General features: G+C 38.8%; 1 protein-coding gene across 1 annotated transcript in view; it reads right to left on the bottom strand.

Moving 5' to 3' along the window:
• Nucleotides 1-10905: 10905 nt before the first annotated feature.
• LOC124804958 (proteasome maturation protein) overlaps nucleotides 10906-15776 on the bottom strand; it is a 36339-nt gene continuing 31468 nt past the window's right edge. The window contains exons 3-4 of the mRNA XM_047265350.1: nucleotides 11348-11408; nucleotides 10906-11255 (exon numbers count right to left, since the gene is read on the bottom strand). Of these exons, the coding sequence (XP_047121306.1) occupies nucleotides 10995-11255; nucleotides 11348-11408 (322 nt within the window). The 3' untranslated portion in view covers nucleotides 10906-10994. The remainder of the gene's footprint in view (nucleotides 11256-11347; nucleotides 11409-15776) is intronic.

The raw sequence follows: 15776 nt of genomic DNA, 5'->3' as shown, positions 1-15776 counted from the left end.
GTTATAGAAAGAACGGAGAACGTAGGTGAGGATGAGATGGGCGAAATGATACTGAGGGAAGAATCTGACAGAGCGCTGCAAGACATAAATGCAAACAAGCTCTCTAAGTAGATGTTCCCTATGAATTACTGATATAATTGGGAATGCTAAGCATGACGAAACTATTCCACCTGGTGCGCAGAGTATATGAAACAGGGCAAATACCTTCAGATTTCAAGAACAATGTTATAATTCTAACTCCAAAGAACGCAGTGCTGATAGGTGTGAACAAGGTTGTCATCGGCGGGGAGGGGGGAGTGTGGGGGACAGGGTGGATGTGGCCCTGTCACTATTTTTTTGAAAAGCAATTTCAATTTTTTGTGTCCTAGTTGACACAAAAGGATGCTGTTGAATGAATATCTCCAAGCTTAACCTATTACACATAGTAATAGCTCTTGTGCAGTTAGAATTGATGGTTTGCAGGATTTACTAATGAGCCAGAATATCAATATTATTCACTAAAGCGACAATATTCCAAGTTTATGTGAACTGTGTTGGTATGACTATGAGTGGTGAAGGAGCATGCTAGATAAGCGCAAATCTGATTGCTTTTGCTATGTTTTTAGAAGGGTGGCAAAGAGACACACAGCTAACAATTGAATGCCATGCGACAATCACTTATAATCTGGTGTTGGTATAGTAATATCACTAACTGTATCAAGAGGAATTGCTATGAAGTGAGTTCAAAGCAGTTCACCCATACTGATTTTTTTTAGGCAAATGTACGATGGTAAGCAAATATTTATTACAAAATGTATTTTACTTTACTCAAATTTACCACCACAATGTAGTAGAAACATAGTTTATATGGATTTATCAACTATCTCTTAAACTGATCTAAATACGATACACAGACTATAAAGTTCTACATACAGGGTGTATACACGGACAAGGAAAAACATTCCTCGATTTTCCAGTTAAAAATACACTTGTCTCCAGGTGGAAACATTTTCCTGAGCAGAAAAAAAAAAAAAAAAACCAGCACACGTTTTGGAAAGATCTTTGATGAGCAGCAACTTGTACGCTGTGTATTTTTGTTTTACAGATGCATAAATACAAATTCCACCAAACATAACACATTGTCTCTGAAGTTTTGAAATCAAGATTGTAATATGCTTTTGTCAGTCAATCGTGGTTCAGGTCACATAATCTCGGCTGCCAATGACAGCAGATATTCAGAGCATGGGACACATGATGTAGTCGGCCAACAGCATCACTTAAGTAGTGTGAACACACAAATAGGGAAAGTTAATAGTTTAAATTAATATAGGTATAGTACAGCTACAAGAAAAGCTAAGCTTTTACATATGATATTGGTCTATTTGCATGTGTTATTCTTTAAGATATATCAAATGTGTGAGTAAAATTTTAAATAGTAACATAAATGTCTGGTCTTCTGGCCCGAAATTCATCTGGTGTAAAAGAAAATTACTTTGAAAGTAACGCTTCTCAAACTACCATTCCCAATATTTTTTTTTCATGACCAGTTAGAAACGTAAACAGTTGCGACGTCACGCTCAAACAAACTAGTTACTTGTTATGAAGTATTGCGTAGTCTTCGTCCTAAAGCCTTTGACACATTCTATGGAGAAACTTGGAAACAGAATTAAAGTTCAAGGAGAGAAAATAAAACCTGAGTTTTGTCGATGGCATAATTCTAGCAAGGCAGCAAAGAACATGGAAGAGCAGGTCTTGAAAAGTGATTGCAAGATGAACATCAATCAGACTTAAAGAAAGATAATGGAGAATACAGTCAAGTTAAGGCAGGTGATGTTGAGAAAATTAGATTAGGAAACGGGACAAAAAAGATCATGAGTTTTGCTATTTGGGCAGCAAAGTAACTGATGATGGCCAAAGTTGAGATGCTATTAAATGCAGATGGGATATACGAGGGTAAGTCAATTATTATCCATAGTTTGGTTATATTTTTGTTTATTTTGGTAGTACTGTCATTTTACGTTGATGACACATGCTTTGTTTATTTGTTGTTATATCTTTGTAATTTTCAAGCTGCTAGGTTAGTTTCGTTATTGCTGCCGTGCTGTTAATCATAGCTGCTCTGCTGTCTATTTGCACCAAAGAAGAGCAACATTCAGTGATCCATTTTTTGTGCTCGGAAGGTGTATCAGAGCCCGAAATTCATCGAAGACTTTCAGTACAGTACAGGAACAGTGTTTTGCCACAACGAAGTGTCTATGAATGGATTGAAACATTTCGAAATGGTCACACAAGTGCAACGCACAATGAAGGAGTCGGACAACAGTTTACCGCCACAAATGAAGAAAACATAGTGCATTCATGTGAAATGATTCTCTTACACAGACTATTAACTATTGATGAAGTGGCACATTGTCTGCAAATTAGTCAAGGTTCTGCCTATGAAACTATACACAACAGACTTTGGTTTCATAAAGTTTGTGCAAGATGGGTCCCAAAACAACTCAAACAGTTGCATAAACAAACATGCTTGGACATCTGCAAAAAACATTTGGATCGCTATGGTAACAAAGGCGACAACTTCTTATACAGGATCATTACTGGTGACAAGACATGGATCCATCATTACGAGCTGGAGAGTAAACGGCAGAGTATGGAATGGAAACATCCGAATTGGCCATGCAAGAAAAAGTTCAAGACCCAATCGTCCACAGGAAAACTGATGCCTACAGTTTTTTGGGATGCACAAGGTCCAGTACTGCAACATTATGGGGAAAGGGGCACAACAATAAAGTGTACATTATAGTGAGATGCTAACTGCCAGACTAAAGCCTGCAATTCAAAGCAAACGCCAAGGATTGCTGTCAAAAGGTGTTGTGTTGTTGCACGACAATGCCCGTCCACATACTGGTGCCCACACTACTGAAACACTTCAGAAACTCTGGATCTTCCTCCATATAGTCCCGGTCTTGCTCCTTCTGACTATCAATTGTTTGGTCCACTTAAACAGACATTAAGGGGTCGTTGATTTGCCTCGGATGAAGAAGTGAAAGAAGCGGTGCATTCCTGGCTTGCAGCTCAACCGAGAACCTTCTTTTATGAGAACATCAGGAAACTTTTACAACAATGGACAAAGTGTGTTGAAATGCAAGAAGACTATGTCGAAAAATGATGTTTTTGTAAGTTTCCTATTGGAAAAACACACACACACACACACACACACACACACACACACACACACACACACACACACACAAAAGCAGGCACCTCACGCATATGACCACCATCACCAGCATTTTTGTGCTGGAATGGCAGGTGATGGTCATGTGTGCGTGAGGTGTGCCTGCTTGTGTGAATGAATATATATCTGTGTGTGTGTGTGTGTGTAGCGGGGGGGGGGGGGGGGGCGGACGCGTGCGCGAGTAGCAGTCTATCTCTTCCTTATACTGTTGTTATTCCAACTTGGAACTTCTATTGTTTACACTCCTCTAAACAAATTTTTATATTGCGAATCTATGTAAACAAAAAAATACCTAATTCAATGCTCCATTAGATCACTGTAAAATATTAAATAAGCAGCACATGAGTCATGTTGTGTGTTAATGATCTTGCAGACAATATTAATAGTAAAATCAGGCTTTCTGCAGATACGCAGTTATCTATAGTGAAGCACTACCCGAGAGAAGCTGCATAAATATTCAGTCAGATCTTGATAGGATTTCAGCCATGGTGCAGACTGACAACTTCCTCTAAATGTTGATAAATGTAAAATTTTGTACTTCACAAAATGAAAAAATGTAGTATCCTATGATTATAATGTCAATGAGTACTGTTGGAATTGGCCACTCATACAAATACCTGGGTGTAACACTTTGTAGGGATATGAAATGGAATGATCACACAAGCTCAGTAATAGGTAAAGCAGGTGGTGGCAGATTTGGGTTAATTGGTAGTTAGAATACTGGGGAAGTGCAATCAGTCCACAAAAGAGATTGCTTACAAACCACAGCTTTAAATTATTACTCTAGGGATATACAACAACTTCCTACATATCACTCACTCAGGGATCATGAGGATAAGATTAGCATTAACTACTGCATGCACAGAGGCATTCAATCATTCTTCCTGCACTCCATATGTGAATGGAATAGGAAGAAACTCTAATAACTGGTACAATGGGGCATACCCTCTGACATGCACCTCAAGGTGGTTTGCAGAGTATGGGTGTAGATTTAGTACTGCCCTAAAAATGCTAAATCATTCCAAATGAAACTGCAAATGTGAAAGTCCCCCCCCCCCCCCCCCCCCCAAATCCAGAAGATGAATATTATGTGGTCTAGCACAAGTAATATATTACTTCATTTGTTTCACTGATCAAACCTGAGAACTTTTTCATTAAAATTAATAACTATGTTTTTTATTAAACAATGGAAACTACAGGATGGAATAACAACATTACGAAAAGGATAGATTGCTACTCACTATATACAGGAGATATTGAGTTGACAAGCACACATTTAAGCTTTTTGTGTCTTCTTCTAAAGTGAAAGCACGTGTGTATAAAAACGTGCACGCGCACACACGCATCATCTCTGGTCACAGAGGCTGTGGTGCGAGCCATCCAGCCTCTGTTATCACACACAATGGTGTGTGTGTGTGTGTGTGTGTGTGTGTGTGTGTGTGTTTCTGCTTTAGAAGGCCATTTGGCACAAGTCTTAAAAGTATAGTGTGTGCTTGTTGTGCCTGTCTGCAACTCAGTATCTCCTCTATATGGTGGATAACAAACTATCCTTTTCATAATATGTTGTTTGTTACTGCTAGGTGAACGACTGAAACAGACATAATGTCCATAATGTCTGTACATTCCTCAAAAATGTAAGTTATAGCTACCAAACATGTTGGACAGTAACTGGAAAATAAAAATACTGTGACTGAAAAACAGAATGTTATTAATAAAGTACAGTCCAAACCTATAACAAGTTACAGACAGTCTACTAACATTAAAGTAGCACTGAAATTAGTTCCCATTTATAAGATAGAACCTGTAAGATGTGTATGTTTACAGGGATAGTACATGTGAAGGGATGTATTTCCACTTGATATGTGCCTGAATTAAATTCATACACAAAAGGTACAGAGCAAAATGAAACATAGCCTTTGCTGGCTTATAAGCAAGTAAGCTCATGCTGAGATGCGGGAGATTGTGTTTCATATTTTGTGTTTACCAAAAATCTATTTCAATATTTTTCTTCCGATGTAATGTAGCTGACGACAACAGGTACCAACTACAAAATTCCATGTGAAAGAGAGGAGACAAAAAAAATGATCAAGTGAGGTAGAGTACAGAAATTCAAAATTTTGCTACAGTAAAGTTGTTTTTGTTCTGTAAAATTGAAACAGTTTAAGTAACTAGATATGCTCATTCAGAACAGATCCATAAATACTGTAAATTTCAAGCTTTGAGTGTACAGTAAAATAAGTATTTATTATGAGTTTTAGATTCTGATTTTAATAAAGTGTAGTGTCGGATGACTATCAATTTATTAGATCTTGTTACAAAGTATTTCCGATGAAGATACTGGATTATGGGCATGTGTTTGAAACAACTACTAAATCAGTTTTAAGAGAAAAGTGAAGTCATTCTAGTGTATATTGCCAAACTAATGTAATACTGGATCCAAAACCAAATAATATAAGGGAAGATAGTACACACACCAAAGTTCAATATATTGCTGAACTCAAGTTAAGAACAAAGCTGACTGCTCTGAAGTAGAGGAGTGGTAGAAAGCATGCCACAGGGTATTCAGGGACTCCATCCAGCATGCGAATTTGAAACCCAGTGCTCCCATATGCAATTTGAGCACTTTGACTACTCGCTCAGTAACAACACTCAGGTGCATAATAATGAAACTGTTTGGTGTTTACTGCATGCAAGACTTCACAGTCCTATAACTGCTTGTCTGGTTTTGGAATTAGTGCATAAATATGAAAAAAGTTGCTCTTGTAATAACACAACACTACAGTAGATTGAGTCTCTTACATTTCAGTAATATACATAGCATGCATGGAGACGTAATGTACTGAAAGTCTTTCAAACTGTCATACTTTACAATATTTAACTTATATTTACTAGGTATTATCATCATATTACCTACACTGCACAGCCAGATGGATGTCTTCCACCCAAATATTCTGCACTTTGTAGATAGAGGGTGTTTCAAAATAAATGTGCAGTTTTAAAGGTTTTGTGGCATTTATTACATTCAACTTACAATAATTAATAATATCTCAAATGAAAGAGCAACTCAAAACAGATTTGTATGTCTGTCTGTGTGCCAAGGGAAGAGTATGGAATGACCATAGGTGACTGAAGAATATATTGAAAGAGTGGGAGTCTTTCACACATAGCCCCAAGAAAGTTTGGAAGGCTAGTTGTGAACTAGCAATTCCAATTATGTCTGTGTGGAGACTTTTAAGGTGATGTTTACATCTGTTTGCAGTTCTTACAAGCTCTAAAGCCTAAAGACTACAGTTGACATACCATCTTTGCAAACGAAATGTTGTTGCATGACACAGATTTTCTGGATCCTGTCATCTTCAGTGATGAATCGACATTTCATGCAAATGGAAATGTCAACACACACAATGTGCACATTACTCTCTTAAATTCGATGTTTTTGTGCAATATCCCAACAAAACGTTGATGGGCCTTTCTTTGTGGATGAGGCACCTGTAACTGGCATTTCATATCTTGATGCACTAGAACTGTGGCACTTTCCACAACTGGAAGAAGCTGAGTCACATAACTTTATTTGACAAAATAATGCCACTTCACCGGCATAACTTACAAGGGAACCTCCCCATCGCACCCCCCTCAGATTTAGTTACAAGTTGGCACAGTGGATAGGCCCTGAAAAACTGAACACAGATCAGTCGAGAAAACAGGAAGAAGTTGTGTGGAACTATGAAAAAAATAAGTAAAATATACAAACTTAGTAGTTCATGCACAAGATAGGCAACTTCAAGGATAATGTGAGCTCATGAGTGCCGTGGTCCCGTGGTTAGCGTGAGCAGCTGCGGAACGAGAGGTCCTTCGTTCAAGTCTTCCCTTGAGTGAAAAGTTTACATTCTTTATTTTCGCAAAGTTATGATCTGTCCGTTCGTTCATTGACGTCTCTATTCACTGTAATAACTTTAGTGTCTGTGTTTTGCGACCGCACCGCAAACTTGCAGTTCGGAAAATATTAATTGACCTTGTTATTGAAGTCGCGAGCTATATTTACTGGACTTATATTGCCCACGGAATACATCTCAAGTATTTAATGCACTCTCCTCCAAAGTAGCGAACAGTCAACTGCCAGCCAGAGAGCCTCGTTAGCAAGAATACTCTCTCTTCCGTGCGCTGTAGTCAACTGAGGGTCGTGTGCTTCCATGTTTGTTTAGGTGTAGCGTCCCTATACTACGGCGCAGTTAGCTCGCATCGGACGGACAGATAATAATTGTGTGAAAATAAAAAATTAAACTTTTCACTCGAGGGAAGACTTGAACCAAGGACCCCTCGTTCCGCAGCTGCTCACACTAACCACGGGACCACGGCGCTCATGAGCTCATACTGTCCTTGAAGTTGCGTATCTTGCACATGGACTGCTCAGTTTGTATATTTTGCTTATTTTTTCCATAGTTCCACACAACTTCTTCCTGTTTTCTCGATTGATCTGTGTTCAGTTTTTCAAGGCCTATCCACTGTGCCAACTTATAAATAAATCTGAGGGGGGTGCGATGGGGAGGTTCCCTTGTTAGTATGCAAATGGGCAAACAACATTGTACCTGAGAGCTGGATTGGTCGCAAGTGGCCAGATGACAGACCTTGTTCTCCGACATCCACATTCACACACGATCTGACGCCTTGCGATTTTTACCTTCAGGGGTTCGTTAAGGATCATTTGTATGTGCTTCTGCTCCCAGCTGATTTACTCAACTTTTGAAGAAACAGCATTGTTGCAACAATTATTCCAGACACACTGACCAAGGTTTAGGAAGAACTCGCTTATCGGTTCAATGTGTGACGAATGGCACTCACATCGAACACTTGTAAAACATATGAGTTGCTCTTTCATTTGATGTATTACTAGGAATAAAGGAAATATCTCACCGATTAGTGGGAGAGTTAAGTCTTAGACAGGCACACACAGGAATGGAGTTCTACAGGTTGGCTGGAGTGAGGATTTGTGGTGGATGAGTGTAGAAAAGAAAAGACATGGAGCAGGAGGAAGGGTGGGTAATCAACCTTCCCTCCTCCTCCATGTCTCCCTTTTCCAATTACACTTGCACATTATATATTCTGTTAATTTTACACAGTTTAAATAATGAATCTAAGGTGAAAACTTTATTTAAGGGAAACAATATTAAAATCATACTTACCAACATAAACAATGACGTTATTCTGTGTTTCATCTGCTGCTAGGTTTGTTCTGCATATAATGGTAACAGCAGTTGTAGTAGATTTTCATTACTATTTAATCAGTCACAGTATGATGATCAGTTGTTCGCAATCAACAAACATTAGGCACGAACCAAAACTCTTAATGATAGCCATAGTTTTAAATTCATTTCAATCTGCACTGGTTTTCATATGGTATACAGTACTCAAAATACTTAAAACAGAAATGTTCTTAACACAGAAAAACATTTTAAAAAAATAACAAAAAAGAAAAAACAGCTTACATGACTACAAAATGCTAACTGAGATAATCTTAACATCAAAATTCATGACCATGTAGTAGATGACGAGAAGGATTTCTGCTATGTCTAATGAAAAATAATTCATCACAGACTAAGTGAAAAGGATAAAAGAAGTACACTAGTACAAGCAAATTCAGTCAATTAGTATCAAACATAGGCCTTAAAATGAGAAAGAAATTTCTGAAAATGTAGCTCTGGAGCACAGTATTGTATGAATGCGAATCTAGAACTGAGGGGGAAATGCAAGAAGAGAATCTAAGTGAATGAGATGTGTTAAGAGATGGATGAAATCTGAATGGGTCAATAAGATAAGAAATCAGGAAGTACTCTGCAGAATTGGCAACAAAAATGTGTGTGGAAAACACTGACCAGAAAGAGGGTAAGGATGATGGTAAATGTCCAATCAGGGAATAGCTTCAGTGGTATTAGGAAGCCATTGGAGGGGGGTGTTACAGGAAGAGAAGGAAGGTACAGGAAGAGAGAGACTAGAATATATAAATCAAATAATTGGTGACATTAGGTGTAAAAGCAACTCAAGGATGATGAGAAAGACCTAGGCGAGGAAATTGTGGAGCGCCGTATCAAAGTGATAATAAGATTGATTACCCAAAAGAAGTTATCGCTAACACTCCTACTCTGCTGTTTCATCTGTTTGGTTACATTAAGGAAAACACTAGCAATGTACGTAATGAGTGCAAATAATAACAGCACCCATAGGCATTTTTGAGGATGACGTTTAATTAACAAGAAAAAGTTTAAGGGCATTTCATACACACTTAGCAACAGAGTACGAAAGGAAAAATTTGAACTATTTGCAACAAATAGTACATTTATTGAGTTCAACAGCAAAAATAGTGACTGCACATTTCGACAAAAACACATTCTGGGCTTGAATAACAAAATTACGCAATTCAAATTAAATTCTAGGCAAGTGAATGGTGACAGGAACACAATAATTTAGCTACTGCAGACCCATATGAGTTTAAAATGTTACAACAACTGCATGTGTTGAATAGCAAACACATGAAGGTCAACCAGTAGTTACCTTTACTGGCCAATAATTAATTTAGTGGATCAATAATTGTACGTTTAGCTTTAGGATTCACTAGTAGGTCAGCCAGGATTTGTCTCAATTATCACTTTTCACCTACAGCAAATGTTGGTTAAGCTGAAAAACTCCAAGTCACATCATAGTTCACAGTCCACGTTAAACTGTAGGTACCGATATTTCTGTGTGGGTAAGTCAGTTTAAAGGCCAGAGGAAAGGTAACACCTCCAAAATGGCCATGCCTAGTAAATCACACTGGTGCCCAAATCAACCACTCAGTTGTTTACTGCTCTACTTAGGCCACCTGCTCTGGCAACAGCTTTTTAGCATTGAATAACAGTGGCTTTAAAACTTGTAAGCTACTGAAACTTTTGTCCTCATAGAAAACCACCCACAACCATGACCGATAGTCTACAATGCATTTTTGCATCATGCTCAGCAAACAGCTGAAAGCCCAATTCATTGCTACACTACAGTCAGCAACAGTTTGTGTTCAAAGTCAAATTGTTTGTGGCAAACAACAGTTGGCTATGAGTGTGGGGCTGTGGGTGGGTAGCTTCCAGATGACTTATTCTCTATGGTGTTGGTCACATTGGGAACTCTGACAACACTGTTTAGAAAACACACAGCCAGAATATGCCACTTGCTGTTTTCATAATATCCTGTGCCACTGTGGTGAGCAGCATACTGTGTTCCAGTGGCTTAAGTCCTGAGAAGTAGATTGCTTATTTCATTTACTATACATACATCTGACTCTTGTTTCTTTTGGCTTTGTAAAAAATATCTTGAAATTTGATAAGTTTCTTCAACTTATTTTCCTCCATCTTCACAATATGGAAACACTAATAATAAATACTGTGTATCTACAACATGCAATAAATATCTGTGGTCAAAGTCCAATATTCATGTTGATAGCTGATTTAGCTGTGTTGCCAAGCATGCCTTGTGCTAATTTCAATTAACAGTGAACCTTGTTAAATTGAGTGAAGTTCAGTGTTATACAACATAGCAAATTCATGAACTGGATTTTCTGTCAAAACTGATCTCCAGTCAGTGAAGTTTACACATTCGCTCTAAATATTATGTAGCTTTAAAACAATGCAATTAACTATAACGTCCAACAAAAAGCGTACAACCACTGGATTTTTAAAACATTTTATTATAATGTCTAAATTACAAGTTATGATCCAAAAATACAGGAAAATGGGAACACACAGCATTACAATTACTATTTGTCCCAAAGCTTCTCCAAAAGAAGGTGAGGTTGTGCCATCTCCTCACGGAACTCTTCGATGTTCAGTATGTCTTCGAAACCTATGCGGTCGTCACGCCCGGTCAGGGTGTCGTACATGAGATTTGAGCTGGGCAGAAAGGGCAAGTGACCCACCCTTCGTGCAGCACGCAGCTCCATTGCAAACTTCAGCGGCCCCTGCAGGCCTTGCAAGTTCTGCATCATCTGCATCGACATGCGGAGCTCGTTGGCAGCATACTGCAGTTGGAGAACAAAAAATATAACTAAATTTGAAAAATTTTACAATTCACTGCATTTCAATGAAAGTACTTTTTTTTCTTTTAACTTACATTACTTTCAGATTCTTCCAAAGGATGTGAAGGAACTAATTTTTCTTTTGTTGCAGCAAGTCTGAAAAAGACAAGTATTAAAGTTATGATTCATCATCTCTCAAGCTGTTTATTCTAAACAGAGGAATTATCTTTAACCATGTGAGAATTATATTTCACCATACTCATATCCCACAGAAAAGATGTAACAGAAATAACTTAATGGAGGTATTAAAAATGAACCAAGACAAGAAACATAATAAAAGGACACAGCAGATAGCTTGTCAAATTTGAACAAAATAAGTGGGAAACATTATACAGACAGAAAAAAGAAGTTACCATTAAATGGCACTGTAAGAGGCAGAATATGCAAAATAAAAGTTGCAGGATCCACAGTTGTTCCTCAGTTTGTATCAAAGACTCTTGGCATGACTTTCTCATGTGGGATCACACACGACTGGTAAAGCTCTTTTACAAGAATGGTGATTGTGTGCCAATAGCTCTGTATAAGTTCCAGACATTCAATGGCATGCAAAACGGCACTGGCCCAATGTCTACCAAAGGTCTGCAGAAAATGGTTACGAAATTCAAAAAGACAGGTTCTTTTGAAATGCAATGTGACAAGGGAACGGAAACAACTGATCCGACGTCAGTAAATGATGTGGCCACAACACTACAGGAGCACTTGAGTGGTGATGTGCACACATGCACTGTGTAGGGATTTGCCCAAACTTGGGATAGGCCTGTGAACACAGCCTGTAAATCTCTATGACACACACTGCACTGCTATCCACCCATAATCACCCATGTTCTGGAACTGCTTTTTACTGATGTGACAGTAAGGCCAGTGAAGCATCTACTGCAGCGGCATTTTGCAAGAGCTAGAATTATCAGCCATAATTTTCCTTCAGTCTGGCCATCCAGATCACCTGATCTCAACCCATGTGACTCCAAGCTCTGCAGTTATCTGAAAGATGCTGTGTTCAGTGCTCCAATTACAAATGTAGCTGAATTAAAGGCACACACTGCATGGCACACACTGCATAACACATTCTGAACATGAGCTCAGAGGCACTCCGATCTGCTGTGGAATATACTGTTTCTCAATTTCAACTTGTGGCATACAACAGTGGACAGCACATCATCTCGCCAGTTTCACAATGATCAAAAATGGATTTCAGTTTCTTTTTATGCAGTTTTTGGCCTCAGGAAATTCAAAACCAATGTTTCCCATCCAATGTGATGTGACCCTGCCATGGTGGATGGGCTTACATAACTAACAGTGCCCCAACTGCTGAATGCCACACTTGTGCTGTGATGCACATGGCACAGTATGGCTGATTTAATGTGCAACTCTCACCATAACCATCGTACTGCTATTCCTTTGTTATTTATAGTCAAACCTATTTCCGCCATGACTCTTAAAGCACTACCTAGTGGTAAAATTTTTTTCCATAATGCTTCCCCATAATTTGATAATATTCCACTGAAATTTCATGTCATTCTGAGCATTTTTAAACTGGTACTTTAATTATGATCAGCCTGTATACTTACACCCCATTCCCTTTCACGATTCCAGCTGCGGATCTACGTCAAATCTCTCTTTGTCCAAAAGTGGAATGACATCTGATGTTGCTTATAGTAATAAACTATGCACAATCAAGGCGTCTACTGCAGTTTGGTGCTCTTCCTTCCACTCCTCTCGGAAGGAGTCTACTGTTTTATGCCGTCTCCACATTGCTCATACCAGGCTCACCCATTGCTTCCTCCTGCATTATTAACCACCCCCATAATGTGGTTGTGGAGCCAGACTGACAGTATCCCACATACTGGTGAACTGTCCCCCATGGGTTGGGTTGGGTTGTTTGGGGAAGGAGACCAGACAGCGAGGTCATTGGTCTCGTCGGATTAGGGAAGGATGGGGAAGGAAGTCGGCCGTGCCCTTTCAGAGGAACCATCCCGGCATTTGCCTGTAGTGATTTAGGGAAATCACGGAAAACCTAAATCAGGATGGCCGGACGCGGGATTGAACCGTCGTCCTCCCGAATGCGAGTCCAGTGTCTAACCACTGCGCCACCTAGCTCGGTAACTGTCCCCCATCTTTTGGCCCTTTGTGCTAAGCATAGTCTTCCTGGTTCCTTAATTTTAATATTAGTAGACGCTTCACGGATGGCTGAACTGGTCCTCAGTTTCCTCTGTGAAAGTGGTTTTCATTTCCAGATATAAAGATTTTGCTTTACTCCTGGAGCAGGGGCAGGGTGGTTGTGGATGGGACCTCTCCATGTATTCTCAGTAGGGGGTCCCATGATCATGACCACTCCCCCATAGAAAGACCGCCCCTTTTTTCCAGTTTTTAAACTTGGTTTCACCTTTTAAGCTTTCTACTGTGTGTGTTTTAACTTCATTATTTTATGATTTGACTCCACTGACTGGAGCCCTCCACTTTTAATGGACCCTGTTTCTTCTGTGAGTAACTTCAGAACAGTGGGACTGATAACCTCACTGTTTGGTCCCATAAACCCTCTCAATCAATCAATCATCTGACACTGTTTCATAAGAATATCATTGTGTAATGAGATTGGTAACGTACATTTGATTCTTTCTACCGCATACATCCAGAACTCTGATGAAATATTTGTACGCATGTGCTGTGTCCATGGACAAGGCCACCTGTCATGGACAAATAAGAATACCAAAGATTGTGGCACCATATGCCTGCTTGGATATGTGATGTCACATGGCAGATTTCCCTGGTCAAAACATTGCTATGGTGACCATGACGTCACTTGTGCATATTTATTTTTCTTGTATACAGAAACTGATGTTAATGGAGATTGTTTTATTGGATTTTTAGCATTTGTTACTAGTTGCAGTTAATAATGATTCAGAGTGATGGGTACCATGGAGTTGCTTCTAGATTCACTCAAGTTAGCTCTTTGATAGTAGATCAGGGAGGTGTTTAATTTCATTCTTGCTACATAGGTCAAGTGGTGGAGTTTTCTATACCAGTTTTTTTAGTGATTTACAGTTTTTGTGGTATACAACACTGTATGAGCTGCAAGGTTCGAGTGGAGTTTTTGGTAGAACCTAACAGTGTTTTGCAGCTTAATTTGTGTGTTGATATCATAGAGTTAAGTTTATCTATTTAGGTTAACTGAAATTGTCAATGCTAATTTTATGGATTTTGTGTTTAATGTAGGCTTGTTTGATTTAGTACAGGTCTTTGTTTGGGTATATATTTTGTATTAGGAATGTCATTTTGTTTGTCCTCCTTCCCCAAACCCATCATTTTGTTTGTCCTTCCCCAAACCCCCTAATTACTGCAGTTGTCTTGTTGGTTTCATGTTCTTCCTCAATTTATTTTGTATAGTGGGATTGTTTTCCTTTCTCACTGTCTTGAATGTGTGATATAGTTGCCATATTGCACAAGGGTGAAACGGTGGTGCCTGTCATCTTCATATCGTCACAGGTCAAAGCTGATGGCAGGTATCAGACTTTAGGTATTTCCCTCACCAACATTTTGGTTGTAGTGTTACAAATATTGTGATGGAGCTTGTTGAAAATAAATGAAATGAAAAATAATTTAAAGTAAAGACATAAAGAAATTACAGACACTGGCTGTGAGCAGGCACTGATTTAAATCAATAGGCAAAGTAAAAAATATGTGCTGGACTAAGATTCGAACCTGGGGCTCCTTCTTATTAGGCAGATGCACTGATCACTAAGCCAGCCAGACACAGCTGTAAGGAATGCCTCGTCAGACTCAAATTCTCAACTTATCCACACACTACTGTGAGTGTACCTTGACCATTATTCTCGTTATTCGTGGCATTTCACTGATTCCCAGAAGAGTTTAGGCCTAGTGTGCGCCTGCCCTGAAGAAATCATTGACTGTCCTCACCTCTATTATATATTTGTTGCGTCTTAATTTGACATGTCAAACAGCAGACATCATTTATATACAATTTAGAATAACATTACTGCTGCAGTGGCATATGTATGTAAACATAATACTCATATCACACAGAACATTGCACTATATGGGTTGATGTGACAGTCAATGTGAAAATGGCATAGCACCAAAATCAGCTGATAGTGATATTTATTACAACAATTGTGTAACAGCCAAGGTGAAAAATGGAATTGTCCTTAAATATATTTATGGCTGTGGCACCAAGTATGAAACAACTTATTCAATAAGTTCTTTTTGGATGAGTCTGTTTTGAAATATAGTAGCAGATATAAGCTGCATAGATTTTCTAACCGACTTCTTCAGTGTCCATCACTTATCTACATCTACGTGACTACTCTGCAATTCACATTTAAGTGCTTGGCAGAGGGTTCATCGAACCACAATCACACTATCTCTCTACCATTCCACTCCCGAACAGCGCGCGGGAAAAACGAACACCTAAACCTTTCTGTTCGAACTCTGATTTCTCTAATTTTA

The sequence above is a fragment of the Schistocerca piceifrons genome, chromosome 7 (assembly GCF_021461385.2).
Source record: "Schistocerca piceifrons isolate TAMUIC-IGC-003096 chromosome 7, iqSchPice1.1, whole genome shotgun sequence".
Taxonomy (NCBI): Eukaryota; Metazoa; Arthropoda; class Insecta; order Orthoptera; family Acrididae; genus Schistocerca; species Schistocerca piceifrons.
This window is presented reverse-complemented; position numbering and strand designations above follow the sequence as displayed.